Source organism: Chlamydotis macqueenii, chromosome 2, assembly GCF_036417535.1.
Source record: "Chlamydotis macqueenii isolate bChlMac1 chromosome 2, bChlMac1.mat, whole genome shotgun sequence".
NCBI lineage: Eukaryota > Metazoa > Chordata > Aves > Otidiformes > Otididae > Chlamydotis > Chlamydotis macqueenii.
Window position 1 is genome coordinate 98,322,917 of NC_141557.1, and position 19,412 is coordinate 98,342,328.

Here is a 19,412-nt window from a genome sequence, read left to right on the forward strand (position 1 = left end):
CAATCTCGCAATCATGCTTTTAAAAAAATACTGTGGAAACAGAAAGGACTCAAAGATAATCTTGATTCAAAATAAGGTTGTTTTGGGGGTTTTGTTTTTGGAGGAGTTTGGGCTTTGTTTGTTTATTTGTTTTTAAATTTATCCTTATCTTTTGGACTACCTCCAGTCTTTTATATAAAAACTAATGACTTGCAGTGGAATTTATACTATACATGAAAAGAATAAATACATTATTTCCACTGATTCACAACTATTATTGTCTGGCGCTTCCTCCTACGTTATTGTAAAGTGCTATACTTTCATTAATAATGATTTTATCCAATATGCAGACTTTCAGTGACAATGACTATTTTTATTAGCATAAATAATAAGAAGATCTTCTTGTAAGCAAATTGAATTACTATTTCAGTTGTATTACTTTATTGTCATTGAATTTAGATAGATTTCAAAAAGTCTCTATAGGTATACTTAAAGACTGATTCTCCCTTGTCACGGTATTTCCAGCTACAGCCTAATCTTAATTTTCTTCTAAAAATTAGATATTTGTAAGGTGCTTATATATACGCTTCTCTTAATACTAGCATTAAATTCAACCAGGTCTGTATTTGGGGTTTGACTACCACTGTTGATGTACCTTATTTTGCAAATTTTCTTTTAGAATTTATTTATCCTTTTTTTTTTTTATTGTGGGAAAAAATAGTTACTGTAAAAAGAGCCATCCAAATACAAAAGTAGTGTTACCCTCATCTGTAAAATCACTGCTATCGCTTCTATTATTTGAGAAGCAAAGATAGCCCATTAAAAGTGAAAGAAAACTGACAGCATGACAGCTTTCATTTACATTTCGGCTGTTCCAAATGCAGCCAAACTTCATATTACACTGCATTTTCATCTCTCAATCTAATAAAATAGATATTTTTCTGGACTTTATTGCTATTGCTTCAGGCTTGGGTATTTTAAATGTTGTTATTATGTTTTCAGAGCAAGTTGTAGCATAAAATATAAATAGAATTGTGGCAAAGAAGCAGTAAATTGACCCACATATATATTACTTTGGAAGCATATTTTAAAATTCATTATCAGAACTGTTCCTCCTGCTGCTGCAGTAAATACTATGTCATATCATTATGTTTTGGAGGTAGAACAAAATGAATAGCTTGTTAAATGTTAGTTTTAAAGTAAATGGGCACTGAAATGAAGCATATCTGTAAGAAGACATTTGTTAACATTCAAGGCATTCCAAAACTATACTAATCATTGCTTTTATCATGATTTATAAAGAAATCTTCTGAAATGTCACTCAAAGTTCATTAAAAGCTGCATCTGTAAAATCCAACAATGATGAAAAATATTACAGGAGAAACCCCTGTGAAATCCAACACCAATTGCACAAGAAAACAGGCAGGAGGCAGCCAATGGGAAAGCAAGGTATATAAGAAAGTTGCATTTTTTCCACAGATGTTGAGGAAATCAGAATATAACAATGCTAAAAGACTACAAAGCAACAACTATTTATTTAAAAAAATCCCAGAGAAAAACTATTAATTTAAGTGCAATTGAAAATCATATACTACTCAGATTATGCTTTTAGATCCACTATAGATTACAATAATTCATAATATTAATTAAACCTTTTTAATGATTCAGTATGGTGAGGCCAAATGGAGGAGAAAAAACATTCAGAATTTTCCCTTTGGATCTACTGATTGAACACAATTTTGTCAGAGAATGCATCAAAGAGATGCCATCTCAAAAACTTCCTTCGGAACAGAATCATGGATTATAAAATCAGAAGACCCACTATAGTCACCTGCGCTATGCTTCAGAACACGGAACTGCCCTTGCGTAATTTGAAGTATAGAACGTGTAATAAAAAAACTAATAGGCTAAACGCATTCCTGTTGCAGTCAAAAATTAGCAAGATTCTACGAGTGAATCTAGCTTAATTTCTTTCTGAATTTATTTCTTTACATTTAAAACAAACAAGGAAGTTTATCCACTCCCTTTACGTATCCTAACAAGAACTAAAATTTTAGCAACAATTACAGCCAAAGAGAATCTCTCTGTTTTGTTGACATACATTACAAAATAATCACAGATTTAACAATTCATTTCCAACTAATCTATGCAGACAAAACAAAGCATCCAAATTATTCATCTGTTATAGTTTCACTCATTCATTAATGGTAGAGATAATTTTCTCTCTTTTATTTTTTTAATCCTGCATCCTTATTTTATTACATAAACAAAGAGAAATAAATAATTGAAAAAGCACTGAGGAAGAAACAATGTTTCATTAAATAAATAATAAGAAATGCAATATTCTTTTTCTCAAGTTGTTGAATTAAGTACCTGAAAAACAGAATTAAAGCAATTCCATAGGACATCAGAGTATGTAACAGGCAGCGTTTGCAGCCAAGCTCTTAAAATAGGCTTCCAATCTAACACGGAAGAACTCATGAAGACCATCCCATTACGAGAAACTGTTGCAGGGGAAGCATTGTCAATGTTGTGAGGCTCAAAAATAATTTTGCAACTGGGAGACATTGGAATACGATCTCCATTGGCCAAAGTAAGGGTCTTATTGTCGTCCAGAACAGAGTTCAGATTTTCAATCCATATTGCATCAACAGGTCCATCCAAAACTATCCAGATATGCTCACCCTAAAAAACGGAGACACACACACATGGAAATTTATGTACATTGACCAAAAATATGTATTTACTTAATCTCAGAGAATGTACTCTTGGATATAAATAATGAGTCATAATTTGGTGCTGCAGTTTTTATAATTTGCTCAGTATTTTAATCCCTCTTTTGCTATCTTGTGTCATACCAAAAAGGATATTAAGGAATAGTGACAAAAATTAATTTGGTTTGTTCTAAGTGTAAAGCTGTTCCTTCTACAAAAGTGTATCAACCAGCCTGGCATCCATCACGATGGAAGAGAACATTTCCCACTAAATACAGTCACAGACACATGCACACAGTCAGATCTTGTGGGACGTTGTCTAAGTATTTCATGTAAGGTTTCCCATTTTCCAAGTGAGAACTGAATGAAACTTCTGAAAATTTGAGTGTGATTATGATTCCATGAAACATCATCTGCAGGTTTGATAAGAGAATTGGGAAATGCCTATACTGATTTCTTACCAGAATCTCTTACATTCTTATATAATTAGTGAAACAGAGTGGCAATGACATAAAACCAGACAGGAGAAAATTAACTTTCTTGTCCTCACATCAAAACGTGAACATTCCTTGCTTTTGCATTTGAATGGTTGGACTACCTGCTTACAGAAGGAAGCAAAACCCTTAAAGTCTTTTCCAGTTCAATTCTGGAATCTCAAGTGCTTGGGAAGCCTAGTGCTCTCTGTCATATACTTGTAATTATGACTCTGGCATGCACTGAGCTACTTAGACACAAGGCAAAACTAACACTGTGCTTTCCTGTTTGATTTTATAGTGTAAGAACTTTCACAGAAACGACAGGTAATGAGACCTTACAGAAAAAGTATTATATGTCTTTATTAACAATTGTGATGCAATGTCCATTACCTTCTTTGCTTTTAAAGTTTTTCTCCATAATGTAGAGAAAATACCATCTGTCCAGTCATTTGTAGCAACGTCAAGGGTACCAAACATCTGGGAAGCTGTGATTGCCTTTGGGTTCATTCTCATCTCTTTATGAGGAGCACCACAATCTGTCATTGCTTTCATCAAAATATTAATGCATTTTGTCTTTCCTGCACCAGTTGGGCCTAGAGTCATCATACCTTAAAACAATACAAACATGGTTTAAAATGAAATGTCAAAATGTCATGCAACCATTTAATGGTTCTTTGCATCACTGATCCTTATTTATTTTTATCAAAAGCCAATACAAAAAAGATGTTTCTCACTCCACTTACTCAATGTTGACTGAAATGGAATTTTAAAATATTATTAAAAGGCCTTTATAAATGTCTCCTCTATTACAACAGGCAACCCTATGTGGGTCTGTATCCTCCCTCAGGCAGTTCTGTTCCTTTTTCTAATTGGAAAACACAACTGCTTTTTGATGTTCGCATGCAATGACATTGACATGACTGGCAGTAACCAAAACCAGTAATTTCTAAATGTATTTAATGAGTAGTTCCCAATGATATACAAAATTAAGTGCATCTTTCTGAAGGAAAAATAGCAAAATTATGTACCTGCATCCATTCATGCTGACATTTTAATACATTTTTCTTACATAAAAAACAGTTAACAGGAACCACACTTTTAATTTCATCAGCTTATACACATATTGCCTAAGGAAAAGAAGCCACGTCTTCAACAATAAATTGAGCCTACAGTTGATTCTTTTTAGTTATATTTCCTAAATCAACAATTGAAGAGGCCCAGAGTCTTTTCAAAAGTACATGGTACATTCAAACTGAGACTTCCAAAGTCATCTAAGGGAGCTAGATAACTCCTATTAACCCTAGAGGAAACTAGACCACATAATCCTTTGTTGGCTTTGAAAACCTCTTCAACAAAGGTATGAAACAAACTATCACAAACCCAAGTTACAAACCTAATCCAGTACAGTGCAGACTGTCTGATGTTTTCTCTAAAACTAAAGGGAGTTGAATGTTCCCCAAAACAGTCTGGGCACCCAGACTTACTGGGTGCCATATGTTACATGTCACTTACTCATGCCATATGTTACATATGGGGAGATCTAATCCAAGCCCCTCAATGTTAATAGAAGGGTTCCTTTGGTTTCAACAGCATTTGGATCAAAACAGTTATGCAAAAGAGATTTAATGATCAATGCACCGAATCTCCATGCATACATGTGCACACGTGTGTGTGTGTGCATGAGCAATCCATTTGCATATATTGCCTCTATTTCAATCAAGAGAAGTCATGCATTCTACAGATTTTTCTTCATTACTTGAAAAGACATGGTGATCTCTCCATAAATCCAAGGGTCCATGAACAGGACAAATGGAAGTCAAGAAAACAGAGATCTTTTTCCCTCCACACAACAACTTGTGTCATAGAAAGGCCCTGGGCATCCAAGTTTTAGGCCAATTGGAGCTCCATGACTCCAGGGAATAGGGACATGTGGAGAGAAGAGGCATCTATGTAGAATGCCACAGTGGATCCTGGATATTTTGGGGGAACAGTGGTCTATGGTGTCTCACAGACCAGACAGCTTCTTCTGAAAGAGGCACATTCAATCATGACTGAAATCGTTAAAACTTTCATGGTTCCTATATAGATATAAGTGTTACAATTTGATATGGAACATTGAACCCAGCGATGTGGATGTAAATTATTAAATTAGCACAGCATTAACCAGTTCTTTGGCCTAACAAGTAATCTGAATTAAACCTTTGAGGCATTAAGCTCTCAGACTGTGCTATGCAAATGAGTATTTCCTTTTATTTGTTCCACGAGTTTAAGCTTACTATTCTTTTATTATGACATGAAAAGGGAGGAAAAAGAAGTATGACATCTTCATAAATCTTTGCTACTTTAGTTACATTTCCTTTATATTTTCTTCTGCATATATGAAAAAAGTCCTTAGTTGTTAAAAGTTGGGGAGTGGAAGACATTTCAAAGCAGGGGGATTGTTTTTCCCAACTCAGCTATGAATTGTAAACCTGGTTTTACTATTGCCTTTGGTAACCTTCCTAGGACAGGATAAACTTTACTCATTAGCCTTTTGTGCACTGTAAAAATGTGTTTTCACAGAAGCACAGAATGGTTGAGGTTGGAAAGGACCTCTGGAGGCCATCTTGTCCAACCACCCTGATCCAGCAGGAGTTAGGCTTATTTCTCCTTGGTTGAAATGGCCAGAATTGAACACAAAGAACAACACCTGAAATTATACTGCATGCTTGGTAGAATCTATCAAAGTAAAGGTTCAAGAGATTACTTTTTGTAATCTACTCAGCATCATAATGTTACAGTAACATTAAACATGAGCTTCACAACTGAAATGTGTCTAAGGGCAACAATTGTTTTCAGAACACTGAACAAAATCAGTTGTTTCTGACTTTTAATGTATACTCTACATTTTAACTTGTTCCACACAAATTTCAGTCACTGAAGCCCACACTTATATTTCCCATTAAAATGTAATACAACAAAGCTAAAATCTCACTATGACTGCATTGCACACCCAAAAAAAGGTCATAACAGTTTCCTAGCAAAATATCCACATAGGCTTTAAACATGACATCTGTTCAATTTTATATTTTTTTTTAAATAATCTGCATTCTGTAGCAGATACTATAAAAACTATTGCTTTTATCTAGTCTCAAAACCTCATCTAGCATGCTAACCATGTCGAACTCGTTGAGTTTCATACAGCTGAATGAGTTTAAGTATCCATGGTGGATGATAAATAAGCCCTTCTTTTTCTGCCTGTTTCTGAATGGCTGACTGTAGTTCAGGATACCCAGCTTTATCCAGAGTAATTCCAGGGAATAGGTCATTAATGAGACTCATAAATAAAGGTTCATCTTCATCCACCTGTCAAGAATAAAGTAGGGAGAAACACATTATTTATTCATTGAAATTATTATTACGGCTGTAAACAATCTTCAAGAATATGCCATTTAAAAGATGGCACTAGAAAACTTTATCTTTTCTAAAGCAAATATTATCATTATGAATCAGTTTTATAAGTGAATTTCATACAATGCAATCACAAGTAGTAGTTTCTAAATTAAATATTTAAAGCTTATATAAATGTTATCATCTCAATACAGTTTTCTTCAATATACACACACACACATTTCTTCATTTGTTACATAAACCAGCAAGATTTATTCAAACTGTACTTTGCCTTTGATTTTTTATTATTTTTTTTTCCTTCTGTAAATCACTGAAGCATGCCTACAGGTTTGAATGCACATACCAATGCACTGAATAGATTAACATCAGAAACAGAGTAATTGGTTCCATCAAAAACTGGCTCCCAAGGTAAATACACAGAGCCTAGACATGCTATAACCTTCAAATTACAGCAATAAAAAGAAAGATGAATGCTTTAAATAGTAATATCAAAAGAGATTAGACTATACAAGTAGGCGTTAACTGCTTCCAATTACCTCACTCGTTGCAATTCTTAGGATGTTCTGAAAAAGCAACAGACTCCCAAGAAATTTATAAACTGAAATTCTGGATTAAGAAGGATCTTTAATGACATTATTAAAAATTAATACAATGTATTCTTCCTTTCTCTCCTTAGATAGGGCAGAAAGAAGAAAAAAAAACAAGAGCCAATTAGAGAACCAGGTTTGGTCCCCTAGGTTCTCATGGTACTTCCAATGATTTTTTCAGCTAAGGCTTCTGATACGTTTTCCTCTCTTTAAAAGACAAATAGTGCTCACACCGTAACTGTATTCTGATTCTCCACTCATTGATAGACCATATTAAAAATTGCAAAATAATCTTTCCAACTGCTGAGGAAAAAGGTCTTTTCAAAGTGCATAATAAATACACTTAAAAATGCAATCAAAGTACTTTTTTGGGGGAAAGTCACCAATGTTACAGTACCAGTTTGGAGAGGTTCATGTCCCGCAGAACTCTCATCACGACAGTATTCTCTGGCTCTTTGGGATTAGATCTTTTCACTGCTCCAAGCGTTCTTAAAACAGACAGGATATTTCTAAGCCCGAAGTCGTAGTGAACCTTGAAATAATGCATAAACACAATTGGTACCGCAAAGATTAAACACTCTAAAATCAAGAAAGGGCTAAAAACTAAATCCATTAAAGAAATAAATATGCTACTGAAATTTTATAGATTATCACTTTTACAGGTGTTCATCTTTTCAACTGGATTTCCAGTTCTGTTGCTATGATATCCAGAAGATATTTTCCAGTGTTGCAAATCCATACCTGCCAAGTGTTCCTTTTGGTGGTAGACTACCACTTTTACAAGTCATCTGTAACACCGTTGCATTTTCTATCATTTTGATAAATTCATAATTTACCAGATGCACAAACAGCAAACCACATACCTTCAGATTACCCTCTGTTTTCTGCTCATGTGAGGACTGTTGCTGTCTTGATATATGGTACTAGGATTTGTGACTAAAAGGGCCAATATCTTGCTGATATAAATAAACATACTGAAATCATTCAGATACAATTTGTTATATGTAAGCCTATCCTATCCTGTACTTAATGACTTTCTGCTCTGGTTTTACAACAACTTGGTTCAGAACAGAAGGATTTACTTCTAACAGCTATGTGCATCCTAGAGGTGAATCTAACCAGCTTTGGATTTAGGCAGTGAAGGGCTGGAATATCTTCGCTTTCACTACAGGCACAGCTGCATATTTGCAGAGCCATGCAGACATATTCAATTAGTTTTAGCACTCGTACCTGAACATGCAATTCTGTCTTAGTTAACATAATTTGAAAATATATGCAAATGTTCTGTAATGTGTTTCCTCTTTGACCATTAATGCAAATCCTAGAAGGAAAGCTATCAGGGTAAAGGTTTTAAATTACAAAGTCTTCACTGCTGTCGGCTGCTAAGAAAACTAAGTGGTAAAGACAGACACGGAAGGAGATAATGAAGATATTCTTACATTTGGAGACTATCTACTTCCTCTGATTGACCAGAAATGTTTCTGAGACCAAGTGCATAGACTCTTTTACACTATCTGTTATGCGTTGACCTTGGCCAGCTTCCAGATGCCCACCCAGCCACTCTCTCATTCCCCCTGCTCAACAGGACAGAGGCAGAAAAGAAGATGGCAAGAAAGCTCAGGAATCAATACAAAGGCAGGGAGATCACTTACCAATTACCTTCACAGGCAAAACAGACTTGGGGAAAATCAATTTAATTTATGGCCAACTAGAATATATTTGGACAGTGAGAAACAAAGACAAAATGAAAACAACACTTTCCCCCACCCCCCACCCCTGTTTCCCAGGCTGACAAATTGGAACAATACATTGAGTACAAGCCAGAATTTTGAGCAAGAAACAACTTACTGATTAGGTTTGCAGATGATTCCAAGCTGGTAAACTAAACCAGACAACTAGAGTTCAAAATTACCAAGAGAAATTCAATAAATGGTCTATTTATGATGTAATTAAATAAAGGCAAGTGCAAACTACTACACAGATAGAAAAAATAAACTGCACAAATAAAGAAGAGTAGCAACTCTTCTTCATCCAGTTGAGAAACAAGTCAGGTGTAGATAGCTTTGCAGAAAAATATCTGACAAAGTATCTGCCACAAACTCCTCAATGACATAACTATAATAATAGTGGGCAATAAATTAAAAGTGTCCTTTTTAGGACACTTTTAGGAAAATTTCCATTGCAGTTGGCACTTCTCTACTGTGTCCAAAAGTTGGATTCCACACTTGAAGATGAACCCTACTGAAGAGAATTTAGAAAAGAAATTAAAGTTATCAGCTGATTAGAAAACATTATATCAGGAAGAAGTAAACCAAAATCTACTGTAGAAGTTGGAAGAGCAAATACATAGGATAAGTTATGCTAAAAGTCTTTGACATGTAAAAAAGCACCTGCAAAGAGGAAGACAGAAGGAAAAGACAGGAAAAGAAGTAATGTGCTTCACTACAGCAAGGGAGAATCAAGTGAACTTTTAGAGAAAACTTTGAAAATGAAGGAAATGAAGGAAAATGAAACTTTGGAACAGATTGACTGGGAAACTGTGGGCTATCTGTCAACCGAAAATGTTAGGGAGAGTCACAAACATTTACAGCAAATTATTTAGCTAAGAATTATTCTTTCTCTGAAAAGTTAAATGGATGACCCCCTCAAGGCTCCATCCAGTCTCATTTTCTATTATTCAATCAGGTACCAAGTTGTTACCAGTTGAAAAAGTTAGGTATGAATATTCAGCCACGTACTGCCAGGAAATCTCATCTGCAGATGGAAACATTAAGATAAAAAGCTTAACAGCTTCCTGTGAAGTTTGGAAGGCCGAATATATGTTGAAGATGAAGTTCGGTATCATTTTGTAAATGGTATGTCCTAATGAAATACTCAGAATCATGACAACGGTTGTTATATTTATCTTGCTCCTTGATAGCTGACCATCACTGACTTACTGAATGAGTCCAGCAAAGGATGACCAAGTAAGAGGAAAAGAGACAATGGTCAAAACTTGCAACAGGTGAAATTGCAACAGTTGCATAAGGAAAAGATTCTTCACAATGAGAGTGGTCAAACACAGAAAAGGTGCCCAGAGAGACTGAATATCTCCACCCTTGGAGATACTAAAACTCAACAGCCTTATCAACCTGCTCTAAATTGACCCATGTTGAGCTACAAGTTGGACAAGATGACCTCTGGAGGTCCTTTCCAAATTACATGAGTCTATCTATGACTCCATAGAAGTGACAACTTCATTAAGTTTTAAGAAATACTATCATATCTACTAGAAAATTTAAAATAAACTAAAATTACTTTTAAAGACAGGTTTAAAGACCTGCATTCCAACTGACCTATGTGACAGGTGGTTCAAAGCGACCATCACATATTTTCCTTAATCAGTCTGTCAGCTTTATAACTGCTTTGCCTTCAGCAATGGCACAGAACAGCTAGAATTTACTGACAAATGTAGATTATGAGCTATTTCTTTACTTTATCTTTGAACAGCGGGCAAAAGATTGCACTTGGGCAAAAAGGACTGCAGTTGCATGGCTGATGGTCTTGTAAGGAAGAATTAAAAATCTGCAAATAAAAAGACTCAACACTAGAAGTATAGTTTTCTGGGGTGGGGAAAAGAAAGAAGACATATCAGTGGTTTTCTCCCTGTGAAAGCACCTTAAACAGACGATCCTCAAAGAGGGATTATGGTATCATTTGCTTTCAAGCTTTTTTAGGTTCTTCTTTTCAGTTTCTACGGTTTTCCCTAATCTAGGTGAGGTTCTGTGGAAGGAGGCAGTGGGGAACTTTGGCTAGAAGTCCTACAACAAAAGCAAATAATTCAGCTTTGGGGGCTCTATGAGAATAACTGTTTCACAGGCTTCTGGAAACCTCAGGCTTCCTTCATTTGCTAAGGACTATTCTTTTACTTTCATATGTTTTTCTTTACCAGAGGAGATGACAATCACTCAGGGTGCCTATGGCTATTTGTGAGTCAGAGTTCCTCTTTCTACAGAGTTCGCTTTTGCGTGTGTAAAACGTCTGGAGGATTTCATGTATTCCTTCTGACAAATTCCTTTTAGATTTTGTGGGAGGTAAATTCAGGTGAGTCCTTGTTTGTTGTTATTTTCTTCTGTCGATGTATATTGTGTTTGCTGAAAACAGGCTATGTTCTGCCATTTCCCATTGCACTGATTCTTTCTGTGACCCTGTTCTTTCCAGTCAGCTGCTCGGATACCCAGCAATACTTAGTTCAGATATAAAAATTACCATTAAAAAATTAAATAAGTGAGTTTCACTGGGAAAGACAGAATAATATGCCTCTAAGACAGCCTGTCTATACTTTCTAGTTCTAGTTTTCTGGCTAGACAGAAGCAATTTCTGTCCCACTGTACTCTTAGGAATATCTACAGTTCATGGGACTCTCATATCTAATCAGATTAACTCATTAGATCTCTCTCTCTACATACAATCACATATTGCATCAGATGTATTTCCCAGCGTACAACAGACTAGGAACTTTAGCAAGTCTTTCAAAATATCCCATTACTACTACAACTAACTTTGAATGATGTGGGAGGGAGATAGCACAATCAGGTGAGGAAGTTGTGGACTCAACTGAAAAGCAAAAGATGAAGTCTGAAGTGGGCAAGAAGAACCTCAAGAATGAAAAAACAGTGTGGAAAGTGGCCCATCTCAAGTGTACTTGTGCAGATGAGGAAGGGCCGAGAGGACAGCATCAAGGCAGAAGCTCTCACATTTTTCTTGGGTAACTGGCACAAGTAGGTGCCGATTTGAAGTGCCTGTTCACTAATGCATCCAGCATGGGAACAAAGCAGGAGAAATTAGAGCTCTGTGTGCACTTACAGGGCTACAGTCTAACTGGGATGACAGAAGTGTGGTGGGATAGCTTACAAGACTGGAGTGTTGCAATGGATAGATACTAGGGGCTAGAGATCCATACTGAACACTCTGGATACAAGCTATGTTGCTAACTGCTGAAACTGTGCATACACAAATTTTCCTAAAAAAACCCAGAACAGTCACTAATAAATATGTGATATAGAACTGAAATAATATAATGGAGTAGTCAATATGTCCAGGTTATTTAGGATCCAACCAAAGCAGGCATTAGAACTGTGAATTACCTACCATTCATAGGAGCTCTCTTTGAGACTCTCTAGTAAACAGCCAGCACAGGGCATTTGAAAAGCAACGACTAGTTCTGTTCTTAAAACAATCTTTATGCTTTGTTTCTACTTAAATATGCCATACCAAACAGAATAGCACTTTTCTGGCAGCACTCAGTGCCTTCTAGGCACTTCAGTTATTTACAATTCTTATACTGCCTCTCCAATAGATCAAGCCTTCATAAGTGAGGAGACTGAAAAATGTGTCCTCTACAAAGTTCATCAGAGCTATACACCGTTCCTCAAAACTTGCCCAGTAACTGCCCTCTGTTTAAAAATCACAAATCAATCTTCCTTTACTACACAAATCTGTGTGAAAAATAAAACCAACATGATTATTTCAGACTTTGTTCTAGTACTTGAAACTGAAAACCCTTAAAAAAAGAGTAGGTTTATGAATGTAAAAATAATTATATATTCTATGAAAGCATATTCTCTACATACCCTTCCAGTGACATCTTACACGTTGGACAAATATTTATTTTACCTGTTTAGATAACTGCTCTTCACAGAGTTTGTAGAGCGTATAGAATTTTCGACTAAGGACTTGGTTGTCTCGGAAACCAGCACTTGCCAGCTTGACTCGCATGATAATGCTACGGTCAGGCACCATCATAGCAACTGTGCGAAACTGAATCTTCAGATTTTCTGGAAGTTCTTGTCGTCCTGCATAGCCAGGGTTCTGAAAAATGCAAAAATATAAAATAAAACGTTATATCATGAAAGCAGGACAGGAAGGTTTATCTTTTCTGATAATTACTTGGCAAACACAGGAGCACATGCCAGATTACAAAGGGCAACTCAAGCATATCACAATTACACGTCACTACACAGTTGTCTAAATACTGCAACTCATGATATTGTGTTACACGTGTTATTTGGAGATGCCCACGACACACAGACATAGACAGACAATCACTTACAGATCTCGTTGGAGCTGGTTTAAATGGTTAGTTCCTCCAGGTCTTAAGAGTGTTCCAGTGCTGGAGGTTACTGTCCCTTGCGAGCATTCCCATACCATCTCAGTGCAAAGTCAGTCAAGCAGCGCAAGCCATTACTGAACATAATTTAAACTAAGGGATGTGACATTTCACTGAAGATGTCTAAGTCATTCATGTGACTACTGCACGGCTCAGCTACGAGAACAGTAGTTGCTGGCTATGCAGTGATAACTTCTTACAGCAGTTTCCAAACTGCCTTCCCACTGGCCTTTGGATGCCACTAACTTGTCCTCTTTTTCAAATCAAGGTGATAACAATAACACCTTTTCAAAGCCAGGAAATCTTGAGATAAAAGACAAATGCTTCCATTCCAAGTTGTGGGTATGTAGCCTACAGCTAAGGAGGGGGAGATACAAAGAGGCTTTTAAGGTATTATTATGTTTTCCTGCTTCTTTGCCACCTGCAATGCTAGAGGCAGTCCACAGGCACCAAAGATAAATCTTTTGGAGGCCACTGAACCAGAATAAGTGTGGTTTTCTTCATTCTGTCATACAGAAGGATTGTGGTCAAAAGTTAGAATCATAGAATCATAGAATGGTTAGAGTTGGAAGGGACCTTCAAAGGTCATCTAATCCAACCCCCCTGCAAGGAGCAGGGACATCCCCGACTAGATCAGGTTGCTCAGAGTCTCATCCAGCCCGGCCTTGAACATTTCCAGGGATGGGGCATCCACCACCTCTCTGGGCAACCTGTTCCAGTGTTTTACAACTCGCATTGTAAAAATTTTTTTCCTAATTTCCAATCTAAATCTACCCCCCACTATTTTAAAACCATTACCCCTTCTCCTATCACAACAGGCCTTACTGAACAGCCTCTCCCCATCTTTCTTGTAGGCCCCCTTGAGGTACTGGAAGACCGCTATCAGGTCTCCCCGGAGCCTCCTCTTCTCCAGGCTGAACAGCCCCAACTCTCTCAACCTGTCCTCATAGGAAAGGTGCTCCAGCCCTCTTATCTTCGTGGCTCTCCTCTGGACCTTCTCCAGCTGGTCCATGTCCTTCTTATGTTGGGGGCTCCAGAACTGGACACAGTACTCCAGGTGGGGTCTCACCAGGGCAGAGTACAGGGTGACAATCACCTCCCTCCACCTGCTGGCCACACTCCTCTTGATGCAGCCCAGGATGCAGTTGGCCTTCTGGGCCACAAGGGCGCATTGCCTGCTCATGTTGAGCTTCTCATCCACCAGCACTCCCAAGTCCTTCTCCTCAGGGCTGCTCTCAATCCATTCCCCGCCCAGCCTGTATTTGTGCCTGGGATTGCCACGATCCAGGTGCAGGACCTTGCACTTGGTCTGGTTGAACTTCATGAGGCTGGCATGGGCCCACCTCTCCAGCCTGTCAAGGTCCCTCTGGATGGCATCCCTCCCTTCCAGCATGTCGATGGCACCACATAGCTTGGTGTCATTGGCGAACTTGCTGAGGGTGCACTCCAGCCCACTGTCCATGTCGCAGACAAAGATGTTGAACAGGGCTGGGCCCAACATGGACCCCTGAGGGACGCCACTTGTGACCAGTCTCCACTTGGACATTGAGCCGTTGACCACCACTCTCTGAGTGCGTCCATCCAGCCAACTCCTTATCCATCGAGTCGTCCATCCATCAAAGCCATGTCTCTCTAGTTTAGAGAGAAGGATGTCGTACGGGACAGTGTCAAAAGCTTTGCACAAGTCCAGGTAGATGATATCTGTTGCTCGTCCCTTGTCCACCGATGCTGTCACTCCGTCACAGAAGGCCACCAAATTGGTCAGGCACGATCTGCCTCTGGTGAAGCCATGTTGGCTGTCACTAACCACCTCCTTGCTCTCCATGTGCCTTAGCATGGTTTCCAGGAGAATCTGCTCCATGACCTTGCCAGGCACAGAGGTGAGGCTGACCGGCCTGTAGTTGCCCGGGTCTTCCTTGTTCCCCTTTTCAAAAATCGGGGTTATGTTCCCTCTCTTCCAGTCATCGGGGACCTCACCAGACCGCCACAATTTCTCAAATATGATGGCCAGTGGCTTGGCAACTTCATCCGCCAATTCTCCCAGGACCCGCGGATGGATCTCATCAGGTCCCATGGACTTGTGCACCTTCAAGTTCCTCAGATGTTCCCGAACCTGCTCTTCAAGTACAGTGGGCGGTTCTTCATCCTCACAGTCCCTGCTTGTGTCACCTCACAGTCACCACAGCTTGGGTGGTGAGACAACAGTCCTTATTGGTGAAGACTGAGGCAAAAAAGTCATTGAGTACCTCAGCCTTCTCCACGTCCCGGGTAACCAGGACACCGGTTTCCTTCTGGAGGTGGCCTACATTCTCCTTGGAATTTCTTTTGTCCCCTACAGACCTATAGAAGCTTTTCTTGTTACTTTTTATATCCCTGGCCAGATTCAATTCCGTCAGGGCTTTAGCCTTCCTCACCCGATCCCCGGCCACTTGCACAGCCTCTTTGTAGTCCTCCCAGGCTACCTGTCTCCGCTTCCACCCTCTATAGGCTTTCCTCTTCACTTTCAGTTGGTCCAGGAGCTCCTTGCTCATCCACGCCGGCCTCCTGGCCTTTTTGCCCGACTTGTTTTTCATCGGGATGCACCTCTGCTGAGCTTGGAGGAGGTGCTCCTTGAATGTGGACCAACTTTCCTGGGCCCTTTTTCCCTCCATGGCCACCTCCCATGGCACTTGGCCCATCAGGTCCCTGAAGAGGCTGAAGTCCGCCTTCCTCAAGTCCAGGGCAGAGAGCTTGCCATGTAGTTTCCTCACTGCCCCGTGGATCTTGAACTCCACCGTGTCGTGGTCGCTGCAGCCAAGGCTGTCCTTTAGTTTCACATTCCCCACCAGTCCCTCCCTATTGGGGAGCACAAGGTCAAGCATGGCACCCCTCCTTGTCGGCTCCTCTATCGCCTGCAGGAGGAAGTTATCATCCACGCATTCCAGGAACCTCCTGGACTGCCTGTGCCCTGCCGTGTTATCTCTCCAACAGATGTCAGGGAGGTTGAAGTCCCCCATGAGGACCAGGGCTTGTGACCGTGACACTGCTCCTATCTGCCTATAGAGCGCCTCATCTGCTCTGTCCTCCTGGACAGGTGGCCTGTAACAGACCCTCACCATAACATCCCCTGTCCGTCCTCGTCCTCTAATCTTGACCCATAAGCTCTCTGCCAGCTCCTCCTCCATCCCCAGGCAGAGCTCCACACACTCCAGCCGGTTGCTGACATAGAGAGCGACACCCCCTCCTCGTCTCCCCTTCCTGTCCTTTCTAAAAAGCCTATACCCCTCCATGTTGACGCTCCAGTCATACGAGTCATCACACCACATCTCCGTGATGCCAACAAGGTCATAGCCCTCCTCGTGTGCACACATCTCCAGCTCTTCCTGTTTATTCCCCATGCTGCGTACATTGGTATAGAGACACTTCAGCTGGACCCCAACAAAGCCGACTTGCTGGCTGGAGCGACAGGAGTTCATTGGACCGCAGTTTATGTTCATTTGCACATATCTGAGATCCTTCCTCAGCTTCTGGACCCTCGGTGCTGGCACTGGTGCCATGCTGACAGCAGTGGGCTGAACTGTGCTCTTCCTCGCCCAGCAACACCAGTTTAAAGCCCTCCGGACGAGTCTGGCAAGCCTTTGTCCAAACACACTCTTCTCCTTCTCAGTTAGGTGCATGCCATCCGCCCCTAGCAGCCCGGGTTTCTCAAAGCACACCCCGTGGTCTAGATACCCAAAGCCCTGGCTGCAGCACCACTCCCTGAGCCACGAGTTGAGCTGCCAGATACGTGTGGCCCTTTCAGGTCCCTGCCCTTCAACTGGGAGGATTGACGAGAAAACCACCTGCAACCCAGAGTCTTTGACTGTTGTACCCATGGCCCTGAAATCCCTTTTGATGTTTCTCAGGCTGCTGCTGGCTGTGTCACCAAATGAAACACCAGTCTGTGGGCCATATGAGGCTACGTAGTCTCTCAGCGAAATCCCTGATACGAGGCCCTGGGAGACAGCATACCTCCCGAGAGAGTGCATCGGGCCAGCAGATGGGTGCCTCTGTTCTTCACAGGTGAAATACTGATGAGACCAACTACAGTAGTCCTTGCAGTGGTCACTTACTTCTGTTTCATTTTGACAGACTTTGACTAAAAATATAAGATGGTTGGGTTTAGTCTCAATCTGTCAAGTATTCAACTAAAAAAGCCCTTAAAATATGTAATTAACAATAACTGCATACCTCAAGTCCTAAGTACCAGTCAAAAATACCAGGAAGAGAACATATCATCATTATTACTTGACAAAGTTATTGTTCAAATTGTATTCACTATTTTCTAACAGTTCAAATGATTTTAACAGGAAAATTTTAATGGGAAATTAAATAGGAAAGACTTTTCATAATGATGCCATTTACACATATTCACACACATACCATCGTCAGAAATATACCAAATTCTCTGTCCATGTCAACAACATCACCATCAGTGAAAACAAACTGAGGTTTCTTATTTTTCTTACACTGAAGTACAATATATATCTGCTGAGCAGCTACTGATAAAACTGGAAGTTCAATACGGTTAAATTCATCAAAGCAACCCCATGCACCTGACTGGGCTAAACCTAAAAAAAAGCAAAAAGAAAAAAATTTTGTTAAAATATCACATCAAACAAGAATATTTTATATATAAAATATAGCATGTTCTATATAACAATGTAACATGAGAAGAACAGAGAGTGTGAACATAGAGTAAAATGAGAAGTAAGAATTCAAAATAAATTGGGCTGTGCATTAATGACATCCAGAAAAATAATTACCCCTTGGAAGAAAGATATACAAACTTCTTAACAAAGAATATCACACTTTTACAGCAACAGTAAGGCAGAAAGTGTTCAGTAGTATTGTAGGTAGCACCTAGAAGCATAAATATGCATATAGCATGGAAACTCATCTGTGCAGGGAATGAAGTTGTCAAAGATGAGCTTGAGAGACACCTACCTAAATGAAAAGCACAGAATCAAATTCAGTAAACACTACATTTGTGACAGAATCATTGTAGCATTTTATAAAAATTAATTCAAAGGTCAAAAATTGTTGGAAAACAGCATTTGGCTGTTCAAGAAAGAGGAATCTGATGTCACACTCACAACTGTTACTGGGAACAGGCCACGGAGTTCCAGACAGACATTAGTATCCATAAACATAATGAAATGAATGTCTTTTGGGAGAGTCAAATACTCCTTCTTGTGTACCGTGTTAGTAGGATTGAAATACAAGAGTCTACAGTGGCAGCTTTCCAGAGCAGTAAGTGGGAAAGCTACGTAAACCCCTGCTATTCCATGCCCATTTCACACGAGACAAAGGCTAGTAAGTCTACACAGGAACTTCATGGATGCCATCTCCTCCCTTCCCAAAGCCCACACTGGATCAGTATTTACTATTGTCTGGATCCAGCAAAGACCTGGATCAGTACTTTAACTGGTGCTACAAACAAATGTTCAGAGGTGCTTAATCCATTCCACTGGGCTAGTGGAGGTCAGTTTGGCTTACTGTTCCACGGCAGTGCTAAACGCAGAAATAAAGCACATCTCCAAGAAAAGGTATTTGTGTGTTTGCCATGTTCTACAGCTATGCCCAGAGCTCCCTCTAATCACCATACTTTATATGGCAATGCCTATGGCATTGGTAAAATAAATCAAGGGATGGTTTCTGTGTAATGTTAATTCTTTAAGACACTTAAGCTAATGGAAAAGAAAGTGAAAAATCAATAGTAATACTATTAATACATACTTTTTCCTCTCTCCTTTATTTTGTTTTTTTTTTCTTTCATGTTTTCTCTTCTCTTGTCTTTTCTTTGGCCTGTCCTGCTCATATTATCCTTTTTTCCATCCTTCTACTGTTCCTTCGCTGATCTTCTCTTGCTCTTTAAGATGTTCCTCTAGGAACTGTTATCTTACTCCTAGTCCCCTTGAGGTCCCTTTTATGTTTCTTCTCTGCCCCTCTTCTACTCTGTCCCATCTTCTACTGTGATCAGCTATCATAGCTAAATCAATACTTGTCAGTTTTTGCAGAGAGCAAAAAAAAATTTACAATGTGAAAATAATTCTTACATTCATTTTTTACCTTTTTTTTCCATGCCCATTAACCACTT

The 19,412-nt window shown here is 39.3% G+C and overlaps 1 protein-coding gene across 1 annotated transcript in view; it reads right to left on the reverse strand.

Annotated features, from left to right (window-relative positions):
- The window catches only part of LOC104487108 (dynein axonemal heavy chain 5), a 175,453-nt gene that overhangs the window by 95,227 nt on the left and 60,814 nt on the right, over positions 1-19,412 (reverse strand). The window contains exons 42-47 of the mRNA XM_086742108.1: positions 17,696-17,883; positions 12,802-12,996; positions 7,544-7,678; positions 6,325-6,514; positions 3,560-3,777; positions 2,353-2,664 (exon numbers count right to left, since the gene is read on the reverse strand). Of these exons, the coding sequence (XP_086598234.1) occupies positions 2,353-2,664; positions 3,560-3,777; positions 6,325-6,514; positions 7,544-7,678; positions 12,802-12,996; positions 17,696-17,883 (1,238 nt within the window). The remainder of the gene's footprint in view (positions 1-2,352; positions 2,665-3,559; positions 3,778-6,324; positions 6,515-7,543; positions 7,679-12,801; positions 12,997-17,695; positions 17,884-19,412) is intronic.